Source organism: Trachemys scripta, chromosome 11 (genome assembly GCF_013100865.1).
Source record: "Trachemys scripta elegans isolate TJP31775 chromosome 11, CAS_Tse_1.0, whole genome shotgun sequence".
Classification (NCBI taxonomy): Eukaryota; Metazoa; Chordata; order Testudines; family Emydidae; genus Trachemys; species Trachemys scripta.
The window spans coordinates 12,273,736-12,300,747 of NC_048308.1; the positions used below are offsets into that span (position 1 = coordinate 12,273,736).

General features: G+C 48.7%; 1 protein-coding gene across 6 annotated transcripts in view; it reads right to left on the reverse strand.

The window, feature by feature from the left end:
- STEAP3 (STEAP3 metalloreductase) overlaps window positions 1-22,122 on the reverse strand; it is a 42,880-nt gene extending 20,758 nt beyond the window's left edge. The window contains exons 1-5 of one of the 6 annotated variants that reach the window (XM_034785205.1): window positions 21,919-22,111; window positions 5,763-5,948; window positions 3,407-3,891; window positions 2,092-2,619; window positions 249-413 (exon numbers count right to left, since the gene is read on the reverse strand). In XM_034785205.1, coding sequence (XP_034641096.1) covers window positions 249-413; window positions 2,092-2,619; window positions 3,407-3,889 — 1,176 coding nt within the window. In that variant the 5' untranslated portion in view covers window positions 3,890-3,891; window positions 5,763-5,948; window positions 21,919-22,111. The other 5 variants (XM_034785208.1, XM_034785209.1, XM_034785204.1 and 2 more) reach the window with 5 other exon arrangements.
- Window positions 22,123-27,012: the final 4,890 nt, after the last annotated feature.

Here is a 27,012-nt window from a genome sequence, read left to right on the forward strand (position 1 = left end):
ACTGTGCATGACTCCACTGGCCCAAAACGTCATGTGGTGGGTGGAGCAGCAGACTCTGCCCCAGTTCTTCTCTCCACAGCCCGCTGTAGCAGCAGCTGCCCGCTGGCACTGCTGGCTGCAGTGAAGAGTCCATTTCCCAGCCCCCCACGCTCAGTTCCTGCAGACAGGGGAGCAGGCTGCGTGCTCCGTTGGCGGATTTGGCTCTAATCCTGCCTTTAACCTCTGGAAAAGGCAAATATTGACTTTACCTGAATGAAACTGAATTCCCTCCAGTTGAGAGAGTTTGCGATAGAGGGAAGTGAAGTTATGGCAAGTAATGACAGTAGGCCTAGGGCCATTATTCCAAAAGAGACGTAAATCTCCATTCTCCAGACCTCCTCCTCTATCCAGGCATCAGTCTTCTTCTCCATGACCTAGTACAACAATGAAGATTAAGCAGCTTTTTCTACAGGAAGTGGTTAGTGCCAGAGATCATTATTTGACTGACTGATTCATTGAAAGCAGTCATCTTGGCTAAATGTTTAATTCTCATTTAATTAGACTAGTACATTTAATGAGCTGGCTAGCGTAACCGCAGCACTGCCTTCTCATGGATGGAATCAGAACTGCTTAACAGCATGTGTCATAGACCTCTCTACTGCGAGCAGAGAATCTCCTTTAGCTTTGAGTTTTTGAAGTAGTAGGAGTAGAGATCTAACCTCGTGGTCATTTAGCCACATAACAGGTACAGGACAAGCAGGGGAAGCTCCCCCACTCTGCCCTACCAACATGCCTCGTCTGGAGGAACTTTATTTGGGAGGAACGGGATAGGTTAGCCTTCATGATCCACTAAATTCAATTTACAGCCTGATGTTAAGAGGTGTCAAGTCTCTACAACTCCCATTACCCTCCAGAGGACTTTCAGGTACTCAGCACCTTCAGGATCAAGCCCTGAAGTTGCATTTAGAACTGCAATTAACATGAAAAGTCAGTTTAAAGCCAAGAGCAAAAGTACAGATCTTTGAATACTTGAATACAAAGTGGCCTCCTAATGGTATTCATTTTAAGTGCACTTACGAGGAAAACTGTTCAAGCTAATTGAAGCCAAGATGAGATTTATACTGTATGGCAGAGGTCAACATTTAGAACAATCCATTTATCTCATTAAATGGTCTTAATTCACTTAGCAAGGACATTGCTAGAAAATAGGAGGTGTAAGGGAAGTGAACACAGAAATCCTGTCTGGCATTTATTTGTGACTGGCACAGATGTAAAGCACAGGTGAGAGTGAGAGCACCTCACCTCCCAAAAAGCAAAAGATCACGGCACAGCCAGAGACACCTCCCAAATAAAGCAATTTCCAATGAGTAGAGTTAGTTTACTCTAGCATGAGTTTGCCCACTGGAATTAGTGCAATAGCTTCTCCAAGGAGAATCAGAGTAACACTTGCAGGATTTTCCCCACCCACCCCCATCTCCTACCCCCCTACACTTTACCTGAAAACATATTAAAAAAGAAGCAGTGGAAAACCCCACAAACGTTTTGTGAACTCAAAATTACATAGAACGGCACAAATAGTGTGTCCAGAATTAAAAGCCTGCAATCCTGCAAGTAACACGCAGTGGGAGAGAGAGCAATTTTCAAAACCTGGGGGAACCCCCGCTCTCCTCCATTGGGTTAGGATTTCTGCCCCCACTCCGCCTCCAATACTTCCCCAACCTTACACAGGGCTCAGCAATCCCTGAAGACAGGAGGCGGATTCGGCTGACTTTATTCCTTTCAGGAGCAATGGGAAGCTCGACTCTCTAACTTGACACAAGAGACTGGGATCCTCTTGCTGGGAATGGCACTTATCATGGCTGATCAGAGTTCCACGTACAGCTATCAGCTGGGCAGGAGAGCACCAGCCAACCTGACCTGTTCTTCCACAGTGACCCAGTGTCACCATTGGGAATGGGGCGTATGCACAGCTAATAACTCACATGAGACTGGGCTCATTCTGTGGGAAACATCGAAAGCTAAACATATGGCTCAAATACTAGATCTGCTCCACAGGGTTTGGGCAGATGTATAAGATTATGCCATGCACTGACTGGGCGATGAAGGTACTACCTGCTTGACGGCTGCGTTGATTAACTGATACCGATGAGATCGGCGCATGGGCAAGCAGAGGCTGTACACGGCGTGCAAGGCTGCGCAAAAGAAACTCAGAAGACCAATCTGCTTTCTGTGCTGCAGCCACTGGTCTAGCCAGTCTGGAAAGCGTCTGTACTTTGTGCCATAGTGAAGCTGGAAAGAGGCGGCCAGGACCCCGGGTAGATAAACGAGAGAGAGCATGACGTAGGCTACGCAGGGGAGCGTGCTATTGACCACCTCCACTGGGATCTTGTAGAACTTGTTTTTCTGCTCCCGGATGTAAGGGTGTAAGACTTGTCTGATGAAGTTGTAGGTGTAGAAACAGAGAAAGAGACCCAGGGCCAAAAAGACAGGGATTTTCCAAGCTGGGAGGAGGCGCAGGGGAATGTTCTCGATCTCGCAGGCTGAAGACAAGGAGCCCATGTCCACAGGGGTGAACCCCATGACTTGAGCAATTTCAGCGACTATACGCTTGGCTTCTTGATTATCACAGCAAATCAAGACCTGCAATGAACCAAAAGATACATTAACAGGCAAACAGAGCCGTGAAGCGAAGGAAACACACACTTGGGAAGGAATCTGGATTAACAAAGGCCTAGATTCCTAACAGCAATATAGTCATGTCATATTGTATTTTTAATGGATGCCAAGGGTGCAGGAAGCCCAGGAGAGGCAGTCATTTAGATGTGTGTTTAAGTCCAAGTAAATACATACATAAATAATGTGTTGCACTTATATGGACCGTTCTATCCTAAGATCACAAAGCGCTTTACAAAGCTAATTAAAGCTCACCCCATTGCTGTGAGCCAAGTAAGCCCTTTTATTATCCTCTGATAGAGGAGGCACCAAGGAGATAAGGAAGTTAGGAATCTTCGAGTACTTTTGGTCATCTTCCTACTTACTAAAATTGGCTGACAGAACCGTTTTGGCCTAGATTGAAAAAAAAATATGTACATCTCACGTTAAAATAGCAATGCTATCAGCCACCTGGTGTTTTTAGCAGCTGCTCACTACTTTACAAAATTAACAGATCACACAGCTTACTTCTGTGAGGAGAAATAAAATGAATTTGTCCCAGGCCACAGACAGTTTCCACACTAGTGCTAGGATTAGATCTTAGCAATTTCTGGTTGTTGTCCTTGCCCCATCCTGTGTTCCATCCACTAGATCTCACTTCTCTCAGTAAGTAACGCACTTAACTAACACAGTCAGATCCCAAATCCTGAAGTCCAGGTGAGTTTTGCCTGAGTAAGGTCTGTAGGATTTGGTCCTTAATAAAAGAAAACAATACCTGCTTATTCCCGTCTCTGGGACCTGACTGTAAGGTCCATGCGGATATCACGTTAAATCCTTTGACGACGGTGCAGGCTGGGAAAAGAGAAGCCAAGTACTCGGCATTTGATTCTTTGTGATGGTTAATTTCAGTGTTGTTGCTGACATCCACCAGTATTTTGCCAGCCAGCACATCTGTCAGGTCACAGAGCGTGGAGTAATGTTCCCTGAAAACTGCCACAAAAATAACATCCGTCTTCTTTGCAGCATCTGCCTGGGCTGTTACTTCAGCTGCTGAAGGAAAGAGGCCCGCGCAGCGCTTTGGATTGCGGCTTCCGACCACCACCTGGAAACCCGAGTACACCAGACGTGTGGCCAACGAGCGTGCAAAGTCTCCACTTCCCAGGATCCCTACGGTTCGGCCAGCAGCCGGGGCGAGATCTGGATTGCTCTCCATATTCCGGCGACCTAGGAGTGGTTTTGCCATGTCTCCTCCTGGCATCCCTTTAGGCAAAAGCACAAAGGACAAGTTCACTGGAAACAGCATTTTCAAAGCCTTATCTCCCTGTCTCAATCTACGTGCAATAGAAACAAACCCGCAGTAATGTGGCAAATGCTACATGCTACACGCACAGCCATTGCAAACGGGGTCTGTGTGGGAACCCACCAGAGACTCAGGGAGGAAGGAATCCCCTGAACCTGCAAACTGGCTGTATAATGCTGCACCCCTGCAGGGCTCATTGGCAGCAGGGATCGAACCCAGACCTCTGGATGTAAAAGCAAACTGCTATTGCGTGAGCTCAGAGACCCACCTCTACTCGGCAAAGCTGTAGCAGGCTCATCCATCTATCTATACGCGGACCAGCCACTGCTAGTGGAGGATAGAGCGCCAGACCAAGTAGGTATGAGTTAAAGGAGCAAAGTAGCTATATGACTCCATTGTGGCGGCCTCTAGACATGTGCAGTCAAAGATCCACTGACCACTCCCCAACGCTGTCCTCTGCCTGCCTCTACCCTTGCCCCAAACTTACTCTCCGGGCTATAAAAACCACAGCAGCCTTGACCCCTGTGGTGCGTGTGGGCCTTCCACACCATAACAGGGTGGTCTGGACCCTCTCTGGAGCAAAGGGGCTTGGGGCCAGCCAGACCTGGTCCATGGCTTGGCCCCTTTAAGAACCTGGTGTTTAAGGGAGGAGTAGACAAGCTGGTGACTTGAGGGGCCAGGTGTAATCAGTGAGCTACTTCCTGCACAGGATAAAAACGCAGCTGTTTGCTGACTGGGGGGAGAGAAAGGGCAGGGGGTTTGGAGTGTGCCTGGCTATGCAGCCTGGGCTGGAGGGCTGTGAGATTCTTTAGTCAGGGAGGTCTAAGCCTGGGAATCTGGACAGGGGGAGAAAACAAAGCCTCCCCAGGGAGAGTCAGAAGGACTGGCAGAGCTCCCTGGCTCAGAGCTATCTGGAGGGGGAGCCAGGGTTGAGGGTGAAGCTGGAAAAGCAGGCTGCAGTTCCTAAAGGCGGAATAAGCTGAACCCCAACAAGGGGAGCTTGACTTTACATAGTGGGCTGTGATCATGTAACTGCGGTGCAAGGAGGGGACGGAGGGTGGGTGCCTGTAAGGCTGTGCCTTGAGGGGCTGTGCTCTGGGAGCGCACCCTACCCCACAGAGGGCAGGGGACTCAGCATTTCCCTTACTGGCAGCAGGGAATGCGATGTTATGATCTACATAAGAAAGACAGCAGGCTTGTTGCATGGAGGTGGACACCAGGCTGGTGGCGTCCTCCGAATCCACAGTTGGGTACTTTGAAAGAGCATCAAACAACTCAGCCTGGTTATTCAGATTTAGAGCTGGACTCTAGACGGGGCATCTTGTGTCACGATGGAAGTGTCTGGGCTGAGGCATGGGATGCAGCTTACACAGCCCTTGCCTGTTCCAATTTCAGTCAAGTGCTTTTAGCTCCAGACCTTGAATAAGCAATACAAACGTACCCCCGCCCCCCAACACACACATTTAAAATAATCCACACATAGGAAGGGCTTTACACCACCCAGGCACATCTACAGCACCTTCCATCCAAGCAACTCGCTAAGCTTTACAAACGCTAATGATTGTCGCCTCCCAGCATTCACTGGGTTTTATCACTAATGGGGAGACTGAGCCCCAAGAGGCTAAATGACCTGCCCAAGGCTACCCAGTACGACAGCAGTGCCAGGAGTAGAACCCAAGTCAGTGCCAAGTCTGCTGCCTTAGTCCCCAAACCATCCCCTTTTCCTAATAAAATATATGTACAAAATGTTACTCTACAACAAAGACACATTTCTCTGGCTCTTAGGCAAATTAATAGAAATTAACATTCCGGGTGACAGAATGGTTGTTACCTAGGGACTCATTTCATCATAGGTCTAAAGCACCTCAAAAGCATTCCGAGAGCTCCCAAAGGGACGGTGAACTGTGCTGGAAGATAATCTTTTTGTAGTGTGACATTTCTGTCCTGTAACTGCCATTCAAAACAAACAGGGACATTTGCAATGTTCTGGGATAAACTGCATCTCTGTCTCCCGCTACTTGGGTTCAAAAGGAAGAGAAAAATAAAAGCATCACAGAATTAAACAGCGTTTGAAAATAAGACAGAGCAGAATATTTTAAAAACAAAGATATTTTCTAAAATTAAGTGTGGAGTTGGGCCCCGCTATTTCAGTCTTAGATTGTAAGCTGTTTGGGGCCAGGATCATCTTTTTGTTCTGTGTTTGTACAGCACCTTACACAATGGGGTCCTGGCCCATGTCCACGACTGGGGCTGCTAGGCACTATGGTTGGGATCCATGAAGGTATTTAGGCACCTAAATCTGATGCTTAGGCACCTTAGCCTCAGACTTAGGTGCCCAGCTCCCAGTTTTGGCTCCACTGTGATCCACAAAACTTTCACTGATCCCTGTAGGTGCCTGAACTCACTTGGTGCCTAAGTTTTTCCAGAGTAAACATTCCCTAGGAGTCTAGATTTCTGCCTATGGGCATGCACACTGCTGCCTCCAGTTAAGCATCCAGACACCTATCTCCTGCCTAAGCCCTAGAGCAGTGGTCACCAATTGGTAGATCGCGATCGATTGGTCAATCATGGAGCCTCTGCCAGTTGATCGCAGTCTCCGTCCACCAAAACTCCGGTGGTGCAGCAGGGCTAAGGCAGGCTCCCTGTCTGCCCTGGCCTCGTGCTGCTCCCGGAAGCAGCCAGCAGCACGTCCTGCGGCCCCTACAGAGGGGTGTCTCCGTGTGCTGCTTCTGCCTGCAAGTCCCACCCCCGCAGCTCCTACTGGCCGGGAACGGGGAACTGCAGCCAATGGAAGCTGTGGGGGCAGTGCCTTCAAGGAGGGGCAGCGTGCGGAGCCACGTGTCCCCTCCCCCCCAGGGACTGCAGGGATGTGCTGCTGGTCGCTTCTGGGAGCAGCGCGGGTCTGGGGCAGGCAGGGAGCCTGCCTTAGCCCCGCTGACTGAGGTAAGCTCTGCCCAGCGGGAGCCCACACCTCTCATCCCCTGCCCCAGCTCTGAGCCCCCTCTCAGAGCCAGCACCCTGAACACCCTCCTCCACCCCAACCCCCTGCTCCAGCCCGGTGAAAGTGAGTGAGGGTGGGGGAGAGCGAGCGACGGGGGTGAGGGTGGAGGGATGGAGCCTCAGGGAAGGGGCAGAGCCTTGGGGAAGGGGTGGGGTAGATCCTGGGTTGCACTTAAATTCAAAAAGTGATTTTGTGCTTTAAAAGGTTGGAGACCACTGCCCTAGAGCAATTCACGAACTGTGATAAGACAGATGCTCGGCCATCTAAGTCATGTGCAGGGCCCTATCAGGTCCCATTCAACACAGAGAGTAGGGAAGAGGAGCCCACCATAAACTCTTAGCCCACTAGCTAGAGCACTCACCTGGAATGGTCAGCATCTTCCATTGGTTAGTTTAGGCAGCTCGGCACCTAATGCGCTGGCTTTTGTGGATCACATTCTAAGGCACTTCTCTCCCCGCCCCCATCCATTGTCTAGGAGCCTAGGTGCCTAGCTCGGCTTTGTGGATTGCAGTGTTGTTCCTTCTATTTTGTACATGCCTACAAGTTTAGGTGCTGTGACACTCAGCATTGCACATCTAAGTTCTTTCATGGATCCCACCCTACCTCAATAGCACATCTAACAACAGTTTGTGTTTAAATACTGGCGGGACGGGAGGCAATCTCTCTTAGATCTCCTGGTAAGCAGATTTCTCTGAGAAGTTCTAAATCTCAGACAAACGACATGACTAGGAACGGATTCTATGAATAGCAATTGGGATTTTTGTAACTTCCATATCTCCCCTGAACACACACCCATCGTTCCCCTGTATACCTCCACCCATGCTCTCCTTCCATCATCCCTTCTGTGTGTTCTCCTGGGCTTTCCATAACTCCTGTGCTTCCCAGTATCCTGCACCTCCTTCCATGCGCTCTCTTCTATTGCCCCATCAACCCCGGTACAGTCCACCTCTGCACAATGACTCCCCTTTGTCCCCTATACACCACTAGCCATGTCTTCTCTATTCTCCTCCATCCCCCTTCATTCCTCTTCTGGTCCACTGCACCTGTGTCCAATCTACTCCATGCTCTCTCCCCTCTCTCCATGATCCTGTTGGCCCTTGGGATCCCCTCATACTCCTCCGTGTCCTATCAGCATCCTGCCCCCACTTCCTTTAGCATCCTGCCTGCCCACAGCCCCCCTGTTCTATGCCCCTAGAGCATGGCTCCAGCCCAACTTCTCCTGTCCCCCTCTCCATACACCACTCCCAGACTCCCACTGGGAGTACCCGGTATCACTTACTCTTCTCCACCACCACCACCCCCAGCAATCCTTGCCCCTCACCTTGCCCTGCAAGTCAGCAGCAAGTCCATTTCTGTTTCACAAACCTTTATTATACTGACAGCATCAATGCTGCTTTTTATACAGGCATGAACGGCTTGCACCTTTTTTAAACCACTCCACTAACTCTGCCCTCCAAATAGGTACCCAAGGTCAGCACAAACAAAACAAACAGGCGGTTTCTAGGCTAGCCTCACCCTGCAGATATCCAGAGCCAGAGAAAGCCAAGATCAGCTTGAAAAAGGGAAATAGATACATGTTCAGAACACTAACTTTAAAATTCCTTTGTCAATTGTCACCACACTTGCCAGAAAACAATGCTACCTTGGGGTGAGATATGACGTGAAATTTCAGGAAGACCAGGTTCTTATTGAGGAAGTTACAAGGTGGGGAGGGATTAAAAATCAGGCTTGTTGTGGCAAGCTAAATTGTGAAGCAGCTCCCACTCTTTCGTTACCAAAAGCCAACTCAACTCCACCTCTAGCTATGCTATTAATGACTCTTTAGATATGAATAACCTGAAAAGCTGATTTGTCTGTCCCTTTCTGCTGTGAACTTATTGCATTTCAGTTTTTATTTGTACCAGTAGCCACAGAGCCTGGGGGCCCCATTGGGCTAGGCACTTCACAAACACATAGTAGGTGACGCTCCCTGATGCAAAGAGTTTATAGTCCAAATAGATCAGACAGCAAAGAGTGAGAGAAACTAAGTATTGTTATCCCCATTTGACAGGCGAAAGCACAGAGATAAAATGACTTGACCAAGGTCATGCAGGGTATCTGTGGTAGAATCAGGAAAGGGATCCAGATCTCTCGAGTCCAAATCGAGTTCATTAACCAAAAGACCAGGCCTTTTTCCACTCATCTTGGATAATGAAAATAGGCTAGTCAGTTTCATTTTTGTCTGTAGATTTTAATTAGTATAACTGAAGTTCCTATGCACTGGCAGTGTGATGCAATGTTCAGATTACAATCCCCTGCAGTGTTTGGATGTTGGCTATAAAGAGGATCTACCTGGGGGAGGGGGAAATCAACACACACTTCTCTTGGTGCAGTGGCTTGTAAAAATAAAGTGAAAGATCTTAGTTTTAAAACATGTCACTTTAATAGTAAGTTCAGTGTCATTCTATATGACAATGAGCCAAATTGTGCCACCAAAGAACTTTGCAGTGATCTCAGTAAGTTCTGTTTCAACACAATGATACAAGAAGGCCCAAGAAAATCAACTTTACTTTTTGAAGTCCTGTCTCTTACTATTGCTCTTACATAATTATCTTCAATTCAGCCTCTTGTTTCAAGGGTGACGTGTAATGTCTTGGCTAAAATGCCTGTATTCGTCTCTCCCACCCAGTCTACTGAAGGAGATAAGGGGAGGGCATTTTCAACTGGACATTTAAAAGTACACAGAGTCCCAACCACAGGTGTCCGTTACTCTTGGACCGAATCAAATATGCATAGCTACAGAGCCTCATCCGTGCTGAGTCAGACTCTATTTCTAGGGATCATTTTAGATAAAATGCTTCATTACGCAGATCTGCTAATAAGCACATTGCTTGAAGCAGAACAACAAAAGTAAAAAGCAACCACTGTAATCTAGATCAAAATCACTCTAAAAGTGCACCAAGATGGTCCCTCTCAGCTATCAGATCATTTGCACTACATCAATTCCTAGAAGCCCTGGTCAGGATCATAGGCCCATTATTAGGGTGACCATATTTTCCCAGAGGGAAAACGGGACACCACACATGGCCGGCTTGAGGCCCCACCCCAAGGGACCCCCTCTCTCTGCCCATCCAGGGCCAGCCCGAGTGCTAGGTGCTGAACAAACACAAAGGAAGACATGATCTCTTCCAATCTAATGCCCCGATCCTGTGATCAGATATGTGTGGAGAGACCCCTGGACCCTCATGGACTTGATTGCAGAATTGGGACTTTTTATGCCCCTACTAATTCAGATTGCAAAACATCAACTTTCAGTATTAGCTTCCCTGGTATTTACTAGCGAGTTAATACATAAAGAAGTCAGATCTGGAAAGAGGCATTTGGATCCTAACGTTTACACTCATGAAATTAGCTTTCACTGTTTTCATTACCAAACGAAAATATTCACTCCTCACCTACAGCTATTTTGTTACAAGTGAAAAGAACCCAGGTGGTTTCTTTCCCATACCTAAAGAGGCTCCCTCAGACGAACACAGCAGGTGCCATGTACCTGTTGAAACTGGAATAGATTTAGCTAAGAAAAGGGCCTTTTATACAAAGCTGCTTGATCCTGAACTCTGCTATACATTCCAGGAGTCCTTTCACTTCCATTCATGTAGCAGGGCAATAACATGACTGGTATGCAAGAAGCTCAAAACATGAAAAGGCACCAAATAGGGGGAAAGCAATACTTGTAATGGGAAGAAGTAACTTAGCCCTTCCTCCCCCCCACCCCCCACCACAAAACGTCAGTTGCCAAACAGTGCAAGTCAGGGAGGTGAAGTTAGGAAATGTCAGACTTGCCTGTGCAACTTTCATTGTACCCCTTGTGCGTGTGCATTATGATACAGTCTTTGATGATAAGATCACATACCATTTTTTTCCACAGGACCCCTGCCTCATTCAGTCCAGTGTCTCAAAGAAAGGTTGCCAGAATTTTTTAACAAGGGCAAAACACATTTTTTCCCTAGCTTTGTTCTTGGAAATGGCTGAACTGTTTCGGCTAAATTTTTCCAGAGTTATTCACCCCTAAGTAGACACCTGGCAAAGCAAATTTCAGCCCAAAGAGTTCAAGTTTGGCAAAGTTTTTTAAGCAACTGAAAACAGGGTCTCATAATGGGAATTAACAGGCAACCTAACTAAGCAGTCCTACTAGCCCTGCCTGTAATAAAGGCGGGTGACTAAGCAAAACTGGAATAATGGAAAACAAATAGGCAGTTTATGATTTTAGAGGGCTTTTTTTCTTTTTAAGCAGGGTTACCACCAGGCTATACCACACATCCTGAATCTGCTCTGCCAAATTCTGCTCAGAAAACCGATTTCCTTGATAGCCTGCACAGACAGGGGAAAGGCAAAGGTCTCACTTTTATTCCTTTATGACAAAGGAGATGTTTACACAGTTTCCTGTGCCGCTTCACTGTAATGAAAGCGACAGTCTGCTGGATTTGCTGCGGGCAGCCGGCGTACTGATAGAATAACGAAGTGCCTCCCCAGGATCTCTTTTGTAATAAACGTTTCATAAAGTTGGAATCTGAGGATTTGGGACGCACATGTCTGGAGTTTAATTTTCTGGTTAATGCAGCAGAATGAGTTTTGGTAAGGAGGTAAATGATGACTGTGGTGCAGTAGAGTCTACAAACTGAAGAATGGTGGATCTAATGTTAATGCCTGTAATACTCTAACTCATCTGGCTGATGTAATGGCTAATAAGAAGGTTATTTCCATGACTATTCTCATCTCACAGTTCTTAAGAGGCTCAGATGGATATTTTGCAAGAGCCTTGAGTACTGTACTTAAGTCCCATGTGGCTGATATCATTTTCTTCCGTGGTCTTGGTTTCTTTGCTGCTCCTCTCAAGTTAATTACTGTCTAATGGTGACTCACCCCTTTCTGAGCTTTTCCTCTGCAAAAAGCAGGAATAGCAGCTAAATGGCAGCATGGTGTACCAGGCTGACTACCTGAATGGAAGAATCCTCTCAGAGGGATCTAAAAATACCCTGCAGTCTGTAGATAATGGGTGTGATGCAAGGATGCACTCCTTCCTGAGACAATAGAGAGCAAATCTTTTCCACTTTCATGCATGCAGATTGTGTTTGGAGTCAAGTTACATGCAAGCCTGGAGTCCTGTCCTTATTAGCTGTAGAGATTTCAGAAACAGTGAAACTTGTCTTCAGCAATCACTCAAGGTATTTCTAGTAAAGATGCAGAAAATCTGCACTCAGTGCGTTCTTGGTGTGGTTATTTCTTGGTGGTCTCTTAAGACCGGAAGTTTCCATAACTGGGTATGCCAGCCCTTAGACTTGTGAGGAAATGCTCCTAGACCAGCACTACCCCACATGCCAGGTTTTGTTTCTTAAACTTCCCCGGGGGGTAGATGCCATGGAAAGAAAGGCAGTGGTTTGGGGGGGGGCAGTTTGGGGGCATTGCGCAGGAAGAAAACTGTGCTGCTGCCTCTGCTTTTAGGAGAGAGACCGTTGTTCCATGAGTAGGATCTCCCTCCCCATCTGCTCTCACTGGTAAGGGACCAGGCTGGCCCAGGGCAGTTCCCGCTGGCCCTCTCCGGGATCCCAGGGAGCAGGCTTGCTGGGGAAAGTAGTTCCGGGCTGGGGGATGGCATCCTGGGAAATAAGCCGGGGGGAGGGGAGGAATAAGCCTGGTCTTCTCCCCTAGTGGAGGAGGCGGGTTGAAGTGCTGGTTCTCCTTTGAAACCTATGGGCATGTGACTCCCATCTTTTCTTTGATTTGGAATAGCTACGGGGCAGACCCATGAAGGAGGATCAGAACCAAGTTCTAAGAGACTGTAGTTATGTTGAATTACCCTGCGTGTCTAATTGATACAAGGACCCTGGCAGGGGAAGGGTAGTTTCCTCCTCTTTTGCTTATGTTTGACCTGACACTGTCTCTTATACAGGTTTGGCCCTGTTTTCAGGTTCCTTTATGATGCTCCAAAAGGTCACAGCCAGATCCCTTCATTTGGGAGGAGCAGCTATCGCTTCTGCTCAGACACAAGAATCAATCTGATGCTGGCTGATTTGGGATGGCAAACCAGTGTTTCCTGAGCCATCTTGGGGCTCGGAGAATCACTTTATTATTCCCTTTCTCGAGCTTGTGGAGGATATGAGACATCAATAGGAAAGAAGGCAGGATTTCTTCTTGGCCAGTCTACAGTGAAAACACCTGCTGAGTAAGCCACCCACCCAGAGAGGTCTCCATGGTCAGACTAGGAGAAGAACGGTAGCTGAGAGAATCTAGAGCTGTTCTGTTATGCAAAATGTGTTCAGGAATATTGCCTCTTTGCTCAATTACATCAGAACCTTCACTGGGACACTTATACCAAACTGCCAACTGCCTGGCCCTCACTCAGGAGCTGGGATCCTATGTACACTTATGACTACAGGATTACCTGTTTCTTTATCTCTATCCCTCTCCCACCCGTACTTAAGTGCATGATACAACTGTGTGACACCTAAACACTACATCTATAAGGACATGGGGAGAGGAAGATTATTGACATGGGGAACCATTCAGGGGAATCTAACTGGACTGAAGCAACGGAAAGTGGAGGATGGGATTTGGAAAAAAAAAAAACAGAAGGAAGGAGAGAGGTTACTCGGATTACATTACCTTCTAAACAAAACCCTTATATTACCACTCACTCTGTCTGCTTGTGTACTCCATCCATTCCCCGTGTCTTTCTCTATATAGATTGTATGCACATCTGTGCAAGGATCTTATCTTCGTATGTGTCCAAGAAACGCCCTGCACGCTTTTAGTGCCAAATCTGCTTTGCCATACTGCTATGGGCATTTACCAGCCCAGACACATAACCTCCTTGTTCACCCATTCCAACAATGATTAAAAAACCCCAAGCTCTAATATTTTACTCACCTGCCAAAAATATCCTGCCATCGGTGAGTTTGGCAAGGCTGTGCTACCCATAAATAAATGATGACTGTAGCGGTTGCCACGGTGGGGCGTTGCCGCAACGGCCGTGGTACAGCAGTCCTTTCTGCGTGCCTGGTAGCATGCTCTGTGTACTGCAAGATTGGAGTTCCTATAGCACCTGCGTCCAAGCACCAGACTCTAGTCTTTGGTGCTCCCCATTAACCCACTCAATGCATTTTGAGTAAGTAACAGCACCGGGACTGCCTGTAACTAAAAGGTGCAAATACTCTAGGCACAACAACGTCAACAGTCATAACGAAAGTTCAATCCAGACTCTAGGGGATGTCCATTGTGAAATAACTGCCCCATGGGATTCCCCGGCCTAGTGCTAAGGATACTCCCTCCAGTCCATCCATTGCCTAGACAGTGGTCAAGCCCTGGCCTACAGAGCCCACTAGAATTGACCTCTGGCTTTGCCAGTGGTCTCCTGGTATCCACGTGTGCATTTACCCCACTCCTGCTTGCACAATGCTGTCCTATATCCTCCTGCTTCTGCCAGCAGCAGGCTGATGCTTTGACTGGCTCTTAACTTTTTAGTCCCAGCTCTCCGGCTGCCTGCTACCCAGCCTTCCTTCTGCAGCCAGCTCCTTCTGGTTCTGGCCTGCGGCTCCTGCTCTCACAGAGCCCCTGATTCTCTGCAGAGTCCACTCCCCCTCAGAAAGTCCACTACTTTTACCTGCTCTCTAGTGTTGATGGAGCTGTCTACTGCTAGCAGTTGGACTGTGCAATATAGCGCCCTCTGCTGGCTACATTTCAACACAGCACATTCAAGGTGGTGGTTAGGACCCAGCAATTTCATTACAACAGCTTTCCATTTTAGGCTCTGGACTTTGAGTCTTTTCAGCCGTGAGACACAGGTACAAATAGCAGAACCCAAGCCACCAGACGTATGCAAAAAGGAAGTCTCGCTACTCTTTGTACACTCTTCGAAGGCTGTACACATGCCAAACCCCACCAGACAGAAGCAGCACCATGCCCAGTAAAATACCCTCAGCGCCAAACAGACAGCGCGTTAGTCTGAGCAGTTTCCTCAAAGTTCACCTGGTGAAGAGCTTCACTTGCCATTCAGATGGGACTTAAATCAGGGGAAAAAATAACCCAGAAAAACTGGTACTCCCTAGCTTTCTACTGGTGGCATCCATCTCGCTGACTAATGATAGATCTTGAGTATATATATCGTCTTTTGAGCCAGGAGATGCCAAAGCCCATTACTGATATGCAGCCAACTCTGAGGCGGAGAGCAGTTACCAGCTAGAGCCAAGCAATACAATGGCACAGGGAGGGGACATTTTGGCCAAGGATCTTATATGGCAACCCCCTGGTGTTATGAAAAGTGCTATGGACGGAGGCTGTTTAATGCCTACACAAAAGACAGAGGGCCTTGATGTTAAGGTCTCATCCCAAACACTTCAGCACAACCTGAGCCCAGAGAAGGGGGAAGACTGAGTCAGCCTGGCTGGGATGGGGACTGTGGTTCAAGGGGGTCCAGGTGTTTCAAATTTAAAGCTCTGACCATTAAGCAAAGCATCCTCCGTGACAGCAGCACATCCATACGTACAAGCTTATTAGAGCTCCTCTAGCCTGCTTTTTAGTGGCTGTCTTTGTATTGTCCAAACAGCCAACTTTTCCGAAGTTACAGTCAAGGGCGAGCGAGGGGAAAGTGTAGCGAGAAAGACGTCCCACAAGGAAAAAGGGTATGTGGGGTAGGCGGGTTGAACAGCATGAACCTAGGGAAGAGAGATAAGGGATATCAGAAGCAGCCAGCGTCTCCTTTCTGTCTCTCAAAGAGCGGATTGGACAGTGCAGGGGCACGCCGAAGGAATTAACAGTTCAAAGGCAGATCTGTTGGAAGACAAAGTTAAAACTCAGTCTAACTTTGCTGAGTTGGGGGGCAGGAGGCGTGGCTGGGAAGGAGGAAAACTTAGTTTAAAAGCAGCAAATAATACTGAGGTTGTACGTTCTTTGGGGCAGGGATGAACCTGAGATAAAAGAGCTCTAGAGGCACTGTGCTACCTATCTGACTACCGATGTGTGGAACTACTGGCTAGATCACTGCCCCGTCATTAAATGGGCAATGGATTTTTCAGTGTATAATCCAGCTTCTTGTCCTCTACAACACAGCACTTGCTTACCACTCTACTCTCATCTCTTTAATCAGCCGACTGACCTACAAGACTCCTGCTTCCATCACCACCTCTGCTACAGCAGGGAGCGGGCAAACCAATTACCAAGACAGAGAGATCTTTGGAGTTTTAACTTTAAAGCCCTTGCTGGAGTGAGTCCAAACATTTTACTGATCATTTGGCTCCCTCTATACCACCTTGTCCTTAGGTCAGAGGGCAGGGCGCTGCTGGAGCCTATGGTTTGCAGAGACTGACAGAACATGGACCATACTTTTGTAAGCTCTGTGATCCCTTTTTTTGTGAGGCAAAAAGCGGGTCATAGACCTCTTTTAAACTGTATTTTGTATTTCAGAGTGTCCTTGGCAAGATACATTAATTGGTGCTTTATTGCTTTTAGATTCTATCCATCTGGTATTATTTTCTTGAGTCTTTAATACATATTTATAGTTAAGTCTATTGGAGTGCTCCCTCTGGGAGATAAATCTCCTGAAATAAAAGTTAATTCATTCTAAATAATAAGTGATGCTTACTGATATGTGATGGTGCTTTATATTATAAATAATTGGTGCCCAGATACTTCGGTGATGGACACATTAGAAATACCTTGTGCCTCAGTACATGTGAATAACTTTACATATCCAGTGATTTCAGTGGAAATGCTCATGTGGATAAAGGTGAACATGTATAAACGGTTTGCACGATCAAGGCTTAAGGTAGAGATTTTGAAAATCTGTTAGGAGAAGCTGGGGACTAAAGGTGAATTGTGCTTTCTGTATTATTTTCTAAGACCTTGGTTAAAATGTTCAGAAGCTCCCAGGCGACTTGGTGCTTTTGAATATGTTGCCTTTGTCTACACTAGGCTACACTGCTAATGCCCGTTCAGCAAGAGAAGAGCCCTAGTCAGTGTAAGGAGGGAGGAGAAACCACACCATGAAGAACAGTAGTGTTTCAGTTTGAAAATCAATTAGCATCTGCCTCCATTATAAGTTTGGTTTGGGGAGTGTCATAATCAAGGATGATAAACTGAATCCTAAAAAAGATGGTGCTTATTTATTCTTGGAAGGTCAGATTTCATCACCATAGCAACCAGCATCTTTTCCATTTCTCCAGCAAGTTGGTTTCATTAGTAACCTTGGCCAAATGGGTTTGAGAGAAGAAAATTTTCACTCCTTTGACTAGAATCTGAGGGTGTTTCTATGGGTTTTTTTATGTCATGTTGCAAAGCCCAGTTCCTTATGATGTGTGTGTTTTTTTTTTAAAAAGCTTTTCAAATGGCACATTTTCCTGTGATTTCCTGCATAAGTATCTTTAAGTCGTCACTTGCAATTCTTTCCTTTACAATTACACAGCAAATCAAACATGTATATTTAATATCAGATCTGGCTTTACTGTACCTGGTTTTTATGCCAACTGTGGTTTGTTAAAAGAGATGAGGAAACTAAGGCCTGGGGTGGTATTTAAATCTTATTTTAAAAATCCTAAACCCACAGGAATTTTGATACTATAAGCTACTTTCTTCCTCCCCCCAGCATGTTTAGGTTTTATTTCTCTCCATAGGACGGCACTTTGCAATGCACAAATCTCATTTGGAAGATACCGATGTAAATGCCCATTGGTGCATTGTGATATGCTTGTGCCACACCCAGCTGGCAGGAGCAGGCCTCTAGGTGCTACTACTGCAATATAAATAATATATTGTGACAGACCCAGACCAGTGGGGTACAGGAGTCTGGTAGAGGGCAAATATACTGGTCACTGGATGAGTAGTTTTCTGTTCCCTAAGTGACCAGAGCAGGGGATGCACTAGAGTAATCAGGAACCTGCTAGAACCAGTTAAGGCAGGCAGGCTAATTAGGACACCTGGAGCCAATTAAGAAGCTGCTAGAATCAATTAAGGCAGGCTAATCAGGGCACCTGGGTTTTAAAAGGAGCTCACCTCAGTTTGTGGTGTGAGTGTGAGGGGCTGGGAGCAAGAGGTGCATGGAGCTGAGAGTGAGGGTGTGCTGCTGCTGGAGGACTGAGGAGTACAAGCGTTATCAGACACCAGGAGGAAGTTCCTGTGATGAGAATAAGGAAGGTGTTTGGAGGAGACCATGGGGAAGTAGCCCAGGGAGTTGTAGCTGCCATGCAGCTGTTACAGGAGGCACTATAGACAGCTGCAATCCACAGGGCCCTGGGCTGGAACCTGGAGTAGAGGGTGGGCCCGGGTTCCCCCCAATTGACCTGGACTGTGGGTTCTTCCAGAGGGGAAGGTCTCTGGGCTGTTCCCCAACCCACATGGTGAATCTCTGAGGCAAGAAAATCCACCAATGAGTGCAGGACCCACCAAGATAGAGGAGGAACTTTGTCACAATATGCTTTCATGAACTTCCTGCTCTTTAACCAACAACTCGCCACACCTGGGCTCGGGTCCGGCAAACTCTTATTTATGTGCTCAGCTCTGCACGGAGTGGTCACTTCTCTGAATGGTCCCATTGAAGTAATCTGAAATGCACACTTGTCCTGCATGTTTGGCTTTCTGAATCACAGTCGGTTCTGTGATTCCTGCCTCCACCCAAGTTAGTGTTCTGTTGTTACTATACAAGGACAGCCCTGTGTTAATACATTTATGTATACATACACAGATGTAAATAGGAAAAAATCTTAAAGCCTATGTACCTGATCCTGCAAATAGTTTGACCTGCGCAGAGTCCCACTTAAGTCCATGGGGGCCTGCCTGCATGGAGCCAACTGCAGGATCAAGGCCTATATTATATATGGTACCCTTTCCCTCCCTTTTCTTGGAATATTTTTCCTTAGGCACATCTAACCTCCAGACAAAGGTTGCTCTCCTTGAGGATCCTGAGCAGTGGTTCTCAACCTATTTACCATTGTGGGTCGCATCCAATACTACCTGTATGGCATGGGTGGTGGGTGAACCCCCACTTTGGGGAGGCTAGCTTGCTGGCCCCACCCCTTCTGCCTGAGGCTCCACCCTCCTGCACGTCGGAGCCCTGAAACCCGCCGCCCCATAACAGAAGGAGCACTGAGGCCCCACGTGACCAGAGGAGCCCCAGCTCACCCACCCCGAGCCAGCCCCTCCAGCCTCAGCGGCAGGCCGAGCGCCACACTGTGCCGCTCCCAGTGCCAGGCCATGCCACTCCCCCCCCCCACCCCCTGCCTGAGCACCGAGCCGAGCTGCTCCCCCATCCGAGCCAGTAGCCCCATTGCCGGCGGAGCTGCCTCACTCCCCTGCCAGACCCCTGCTCCTGCTGCTTGCTCGCAGCATCCCTCCTCACTCCCCTACCCCTGAGGAGAAGCGATGCAGCAGGGAGCTGGGGTGGGGAGGTGGAGTGCAGGTAGGCAGGCAGTGGGTGGGGGCCGGAAGCCTTGGGGAAGGGCCAGGGCCACCACAGCCCAGGTGTCCCATAGGAGTGGCTGCGCCAGGAAGGCTTTGTCTTCCCTGGCCTATTATACCTGCCGCCCATGCATGGGTGGTGCGTATAATAGGCTGGGGAAGGGTGTGCCTCCCCAAATAGCCCAGCATGGCCCCGGCCACACCCTGCCCTGAGGCCCCCTCCTGCCGCTAGTTGGCCCCAGCCCAGGCAGGCTGCTCCTGTTCTGGGAAGGGAAGCCTGCTGGGGCTCGGGCAGCTGGGACTTGGGGTGGCTGGAGCTGCCCAGCGCTGGGGGGGGGGTCCTGACATTGGGCCACATCGCCCAGTGCTTGGGGGGGGGAGCACAAAGGGAGGGCCGCGTGCCGCCCACCTGTCACTCTGGGGCTGGGTGGGGGGGGGATGTGTGTGCCACCCGCCGGGTGCTCTGCGGTTGGACGTGCTCGGGTGACCTGGGGCTGTAGGGGGGCTGGTGGCTGCGGTGGGAGGGCCTCTGGTCTTGGAGGGGAAGGGTGGGCTGGGCCTCAGGTGGAAAGGGTGGGCTGGGCCGGGGGCTAGCCTCCAGAAGCCCATGGCTCACCCAATGCCATGCTGTATGGCCCTGAGGATGTCACATAGGCCACAGCTCTGTGCTATGCTGATTGGCTGAGAATGACTGATCCTGAGGAACCCTACCTGGTCCCCCATTTCTCCCTTCTTTCTCTTTCAGTGTGCTGCGAACAAGGTGTTAATCATCTGACAGGTAGGACAAGCAGCCTACTCAAAGGCCAGTACCAATCCACTCAGTGGGTGTTCTGGAAGGAAAAAGCAACAGAGGGTCCTGTGGCACCTTTAGTGAGGTTCTTACCCACGAAAGCTTATGCTCCCAATACTTCCGTTAGTCTTAAAGGTGCCACAGGACCCTCTGTTGCTTTTTACAGATTCAGACTAACACGGCTACCCCTCTGATACTGGAAGGAAATGTTTCTATAGCTAAGTGGTAAGCAAACTTCCTCCTTTCCCTGGATCACAAGCATGGCACTCAGAAACCTCCTGAGTTTCTACTGGCCTGGGCAAGGAACAAAAGTCATTCCAGAATCAGACCACAACTCCCATGTCGATTCTTTAATTTATACCCTGATATATTGTTCTTCGTTTCTAACTAATCTGAGACTGAACATAAACTAAACTCCCCTGTGGCCTTCAAGCATTCTTCCTTTTACAGACCAGCTATGGTGATAATATAATTATTGCCATTATCTCTCTGTTCAAATGGAATTTCTGTTCCTCCCTCTGACACCGACGTGACCTTGGACAAGTCATTTCACTTCTGTGGCTTGTTTCCTCATCTATTACATGAAGATTGTAAAATTTGCAAAGCACTTTGGGGGCCCTGCATGAAAGTATATATAGTATAAGGGTAAATTATTGTTAAAGGGACACAGTCAATTTAAAATGTACATATCTGTCTAGTGGATTTTTTAAACCAACTGTTGACACATCTAAGATGGCTATAGGTGGGCAGGAGAAAAGGTATTTTAGCTGGTTTCAGTCTGTTTTCTGAGTCTATTTGACAGCACTTAATGTAGAGTCAGTTTCTCTTTTTCCCGGTATAGACTGTCAATCTCCCCCGCCCCCATTTGTGTGGGCGTTTTACACACCAACAGTGAAGACTTAAAAAAAAATGGAAAATGTAACTGTAAAACCACAGAAGCTGGAGGATTCAGGGCAGATACTTCCTGAAAGCACTTCTAACTCTTTTCTAACTCAACGTCGTTTGAGAGGCTGCTGTGAGCTGAAATAAAAACCAAATACTTCCATTGCGAAAACCACGGACACCAGCTGACGTCCCAAACACCCCTGGATTAACGCACACATAACAAAGCAATTAAAGTTCAATGCCATCTCCCTGATTTGAAACAAGTTACTTGACTACACCGACTAGACTCCCGGAGAGAGAAAAATCAGACTCAAGATGTTCCCTAGCGTGTTGCTTGTTGCTCGTCTTGCCCGGGGCGGTGCATGACCCAGACGCCCGGTCCCACCTGTTTTAAGAAAGCCAGGCCCGAGGGAGTAACATCACGCCATCATGCTGGCCATGCGAGCGCCTAGGGAACAACGCCCCCGGGCCGGAGCGCGAACAGGGGGTGGCCATGTGCGATCCAGTCGCATTGTGGACGCAGGGTCTGGCCCCTCCATACGTGTGCGGGGGCAAAGGAGAGGCTGCAGCGGGGGCTCCGGCGGACCCCGGGCTGAGAAACTCCCCAAAGCCCCCCTGCCTGTGGGGGGAGAGCGCAGCCCGGCCATAGCTTCCCCCTCCCCGCGCGGTCAGGTGATCGGATGGGGTCCGGGATCACCAGCCCCGCTCTCCCTGGAGCCCGGCACGGAGCCGCGCGCTCCAGCCCCCCTCTCCCAGCCCGGGCAGTAGCAAAACTCCGGCTGCTCCCGCCCCTTCCCCATTTACCGCCGGCAAGTGGCGCGTCGCCACGCGAGGGCGGGGACAGGGACCCGGCTGGGGCCGGAGCGGGCCCCGGGGCCGTGCACTCACCTCCGCCGGGGCCGGGCAGTGAGCGGGCAGCGCGGGGCGCCTACTTTGGGTAGTTGCGACTAACGCCCCGTGATGCGCGGCGCGGAGCTCCTCCTCCCGGGCCCCATGTGCCAGCCGCCGCTCCCGCTTCCCGAGCCCGCCCCGGGCTCCTGCCCCTCGCTGCGGGCACTGGGCCAGGGGGCTCGCCGGGGTCCAGGCCGGCTCAGCTGGGAGCTTGGGCTGGGGAAGGAGGCTGGCTTCCCTGGGACCGTCTCCGCCTGTTTCATCGCAGGGGCCAGCTCGTGGCTGTGAAGCCCGGCTGCTCTGCTGCAGACCGGAGACAGCCCGCGGTGAATGGAGCTTCTCCCTGTCTTCTCGTGGTTCACTCTGTCTGTGGCAGGAGCCAGGACCTCAGTGTGCCAGGCACTGTGCAAGCCGCACCGAGAGATGGCCCAGGCTTCTTTCCTTCAGGTGGCCCAGATCAGGGGTGCACCATAGAAGCCCAGGCTGCCTTGAACTTGCTGCAGTATGAAACACAAAACACCTCTCAAACACATCACACTGGTAGGATTGCGATTTTAGAGGCACAAAGGCCAGGGAAGGCTTTTAACAGCCCCTGTATTTCCCCCTGCATTCCAGTCTTCGCTTGATAACAAAGCTATTGTTCACGAGCCATGGACGCTACCCAGAGTGTGTGTATAACCCCATGTGGTTTTTAACCTGGGGTTTCTTTCCCGAGATCCAAGACCGGGCATTTGGAGCTCAAACTTTTCAGGACTGGCCAAACTCCTCTTCTCCCGCACAGTTGCAAGGAATGTGACATGGGAAAGTTTGGGGCCTGACTGGTGGGCCTCCCCTTCAGTCCCCAGCCTGCAGGTTTCACAGCAATGACTGGCTAGCATGTTTTCCCTGAACTCTGGATTTTGGGCACAAACTGATCAAAGCTGGTCACAGCCCTGTTGATCTCAAACCTTCTCCAAATGTGGGCTTCCAATGTCTCCCGGAGCCTCCCTTCAGATAAGTAGGGCTGTACTCTGCTGTGTATTACGGTGTAATGCCTAACGCTAGTAGCAGATCCATGGCCATGCAGAATTTCACATAGTGACTAACTAGAACTTAATGTGAGCAGCAAGGATGGGAGCTGGAACTTCCTGCTCCACAAGCATAAGCCTTTGCTACTTACTAAAGGAGAATTGCTGTTAGCAGTGTGAGATCTATGTGACATGAGCAGTTCCATTCAGTAGGGGATAGTGGCACACATGTTAATTACATGTGGAATGGGGGTAATGATTTTTATTTTTGAAAAAAGAAGCCCTGCATTCTTTACTAGAGTTTCTCTATTAACAATTCAGACTAAATGATAATAGATGATTTGTCCCTGACCTAGGTTAGACTTTACCATGTCCCTTCGTGTTTCCTTGATTTCTACACAAGGAATGTGGGGATGTTCTCAAGTCCGGGATGGCTATATGAGCACATAAGCAAAAAGCCCAGACTGCCTGTCTGTCTGTGCATGCCCGTCACTTTTTTTTATTTGACAGGAGGCAATAAGTAAGAATTCAAAGGGGCCATGATAGATTTCGAAGAACAAATACCCACAGGTATAAAAACAAGTAACAAGAGATTCTTTAAGTGTATGAGAAGCAGGAAGCCTGTGAAAGAATTGGTGGGTATTCTTGATCCCTTGGGCTTAAAGGGAGTAATTAAGGCAATTAAGGATGAGTAATTAAGGATATTGCTGAGAAGCTCAATGATTTCTTTGCATTAGCTTTCACCGCTGAGGATGATGGGGGAGATTCCTACCGTGGACCTGCTCTCGTCTGGTAACAAAGATGCAGTGCTGTCAGAGACTGAGGTGTCAGGAAAAGAGGTGCTGGAGCAAACTGATAATTTAAAGCAGTAAGTCACCAGCCTCACGTGGTCTATCCAGCAGTCCTTAGGATCTTAAGTATGAAGTGGCTGAGCTGCAAATGAAAATATTCAGTCTGTCATTAAAAGTAGCCACTCTTCTAGTGGATTGGAGAGCAGCCAATGATGTCTCTATATTTAAAATTAGTTCTAGGGGTCATCTGGGGAATTATAGACCCACAAGCCCTTACAGCTGTACCTGGCAAATTGGTTGGAAAGATAATTAAAAACGGAACAACAAAACATCCGGAAGATTATGATATGATAGGATCTAACCGGTATGGATTCTGCAAAGGAAAACGGTGTCTAACTAATCTATTGAATACTTTGAATGTGTCAATAACGTAGTGGATAAAGGAGAACTGGTTGCTATAGTTTATGTAGATTTCCAAAAGGTATTGGACAAGGTCCTGCAGAGGAGGCTACTGAAGAAGCTAAGTAGTCATGAGGTGAGAAAGTATTGCTATGGATTGAAAATTGAGAAGAGATGGACTCAGGTTTGGTCCAGTTTGGCAAGTGCTTTGTTCTTGCTGGTTCTCTTTCAGTTTGATTATTTACTGAGAATGATGCTCGAGTGCAATAGTGGAGGGACTAGTCCCCTCTCTACTTGTAATATGACTGATGCAGAAAACCACCAAATATTGAGCCAGGCGCTACCCTCTGACTGAAAACCTGGAGGGTGAGAAGGAGAATGCCCCCGGCGCTCTGGCACAGCACTTGCAAAGTTAAAGTGATCTCTGGGGGAGGAGATTGGACCAGCCTGGAGGGCCCGGGGGTTCCAATCTCTGTGGGAAACTCAGAGGCTGACAGCACTGAGCTGGAGTGGAAGGGCATGCACAGCGTGTGAGTAGGAGTCACTGTTCTCATTTCGCCAATTTGCTGCCAATCCCACTTTGCTCCCCTCTGCAGCATGGGGCAGAGCAGAGGTGAGTATGGAACTCAGTGAGGCAGAGAGAGGAAAGCCATGCTTCTCGCCGGTGTCTGGCCCTTTACACGTCTGCAAGTGGGAGGATGGGAAGAGAGCACAGAGGGCCTTGCCGTGCTGGTCTCCTGCACAGGCAAAGGGCACAGTCAGAGACCTGGCAGGCATTCAGGGAGCACCAGGAATACACCAGTCTCGAGCCATTCCCAGCAGTCTAACGGCTCCTCCCCTCCCCCACAGAGAAGCAGAGCACTCTGCACTCTTTCAAAGGGTGGCACCAAGGCCATGCCCTCCCTCTGGGTCTGGAGGCATCGTGCAAGTGCCAGGGTGGTGTGCCCCTCTTCACTGCACCTGACCACAGACTGGGCCTGGAAGGCACAACATGGCCCATAATATGGCATTTGTTCTGATTCTACTGTGTTATGCTCCTAGCTTCCCAGTCACTTAGGGGAAAGGGAAATAGGTTGTTTCCAAGGACCAGATTACATGATACGGAGTCTAGTCTAAAGTGCCCCCCCTGGATGTTAAATATTGAAGGCCGGATTGTTGTCCTGTCAGCGTACTGGGGTCGGACAGATCCTGTACCCGATACAAGCGAGAGGCTGAAGCAGGCCTTCGTTTTCTGTTAGCAAGTGCATTTTACAGTGCCAAGTGTTTTGTTTTGATGGGAGGGTGTGGTTTAGTGAGCCTCTGTACATGCTATCTATGGCCATGCACTTACTGGCTCTTAAAAGCCCTGCAAGCAGCTGTGGGTGGAGATAATAGGTTCTCCCTCTAGATGGGGAGAGAATTGGTGTATTAAAACAACCGCATGTCGCTAACAACTCACAGCTCAGTTCCATTATCCCAAAAGTTGGCACTGAAGGGAACCTTCATGGTTCAGACAGAAACTCAGTGTCTTACCCTCAGCGATTGCAAAATAGTCTAATGAGAAATGAATCTGATATAGCGTAGTCAGGCTACTAGCAGATTAGGAGGCCAAATAGCACCAGCAGAGAAGAGATCTATTTAAAACCAGTGGCAGGGTATGACCCATAGAATAAGGAAGGGAGGAGAGGATTTTCCCCCAATTTTTGTTCCTTTCTGTCTCCATGGCTCACTCCGCTGCTCCCCCAGCAGAGCTGGGGAGGAGTCTCTCTCCTCCAGTAGGATCGAAGCAGTAGGTGCAGAGAAAGAGCAGCGTAGTGGGGCTGCTCGGAAGCTCATTACCCAAGGCACCTACAGCTGAGTGACTTGTCTAGCTCTGTGCAGTCGGCCTGCTTTGCATCATTATTTTCATGCAGGAGTCAAAGGTCGCCGTATAAGAGTGCTGTTCTTGGTAGCACTGGGCTAAATAAAGCTTGCCCATGGAACAGGCCACAAAAGATGTTATGGGTACATCTACACGGCAAAAAACCCTGCAGCAGCAAGGCTCAGAACCTGGGTCAACTGACTCAAGCTTGTGGACTAAAGACAGCAGTGGAGATGTTTGGGCTTGGGCTGGTGTGTGGGCTCCGAGACCCTCCCCCCCACACTGGGTTTCAGAGCCTAGGCACCAGCCCGACCCCAAATGTCTACATTGCTGTTTTTAGCCCCGGGCTCTGAGACTTGCTGCCATGGGTCCTTTTTTTGCTGTACCCTAAAACACATGTGCATTTGGCCAAAGAACTCCAAGAAACAGGAAAGTCACTCTATTCTCAGAGAACTGACTCGCAAGATGGCTTAAAAGGGTTTGCATTATTAAATTATCTGAGCATTTTAAAGTATCTTCCTGGAGCCAGTGGAAGAACGTTCATGCTGATTTCAGCTTTTTAGAAGTGACCTAACAATGCTCACTAGCAGGAGAAGCAAGGCCGCTGTGCCTCCCCGCAACTATGGCTCTTTGTTATTCCTCCTTCCACTGCAACTTCAAAAGGAACATCAAAATGCAGTTGTGCTCTGGAGAGTCACTGTGAAAAAGATGTCCCCGTCTTTCTGAACAGCTCTGTTCTGGGTGTATTTGTATATATGCCCATTTTTGTGATTAAACCGTTTGCCTAGCAGGGCCACTGCGGTACCAAGAGAGTAGGCTGGATTCTTTCCTTCTTGTGCAGCAGCAACAGAATTCCTAAGTTCCCAAGAAAGGGTCAATCAGTCAGACCTGTGCAAATGTTTTGATAGCAATGGAGTCGCACAGGTGTCTCTGAGGGCTTAGTTTGACTGGTGAGATCTTCATTATTGGGGAGCCTATGCTAGAAGGAAAGAACCCAGCTTGACTTTCAGGTCTCAAGATGCGTTTACAGGCTCGTAGTTGGCAAATGTCTCTC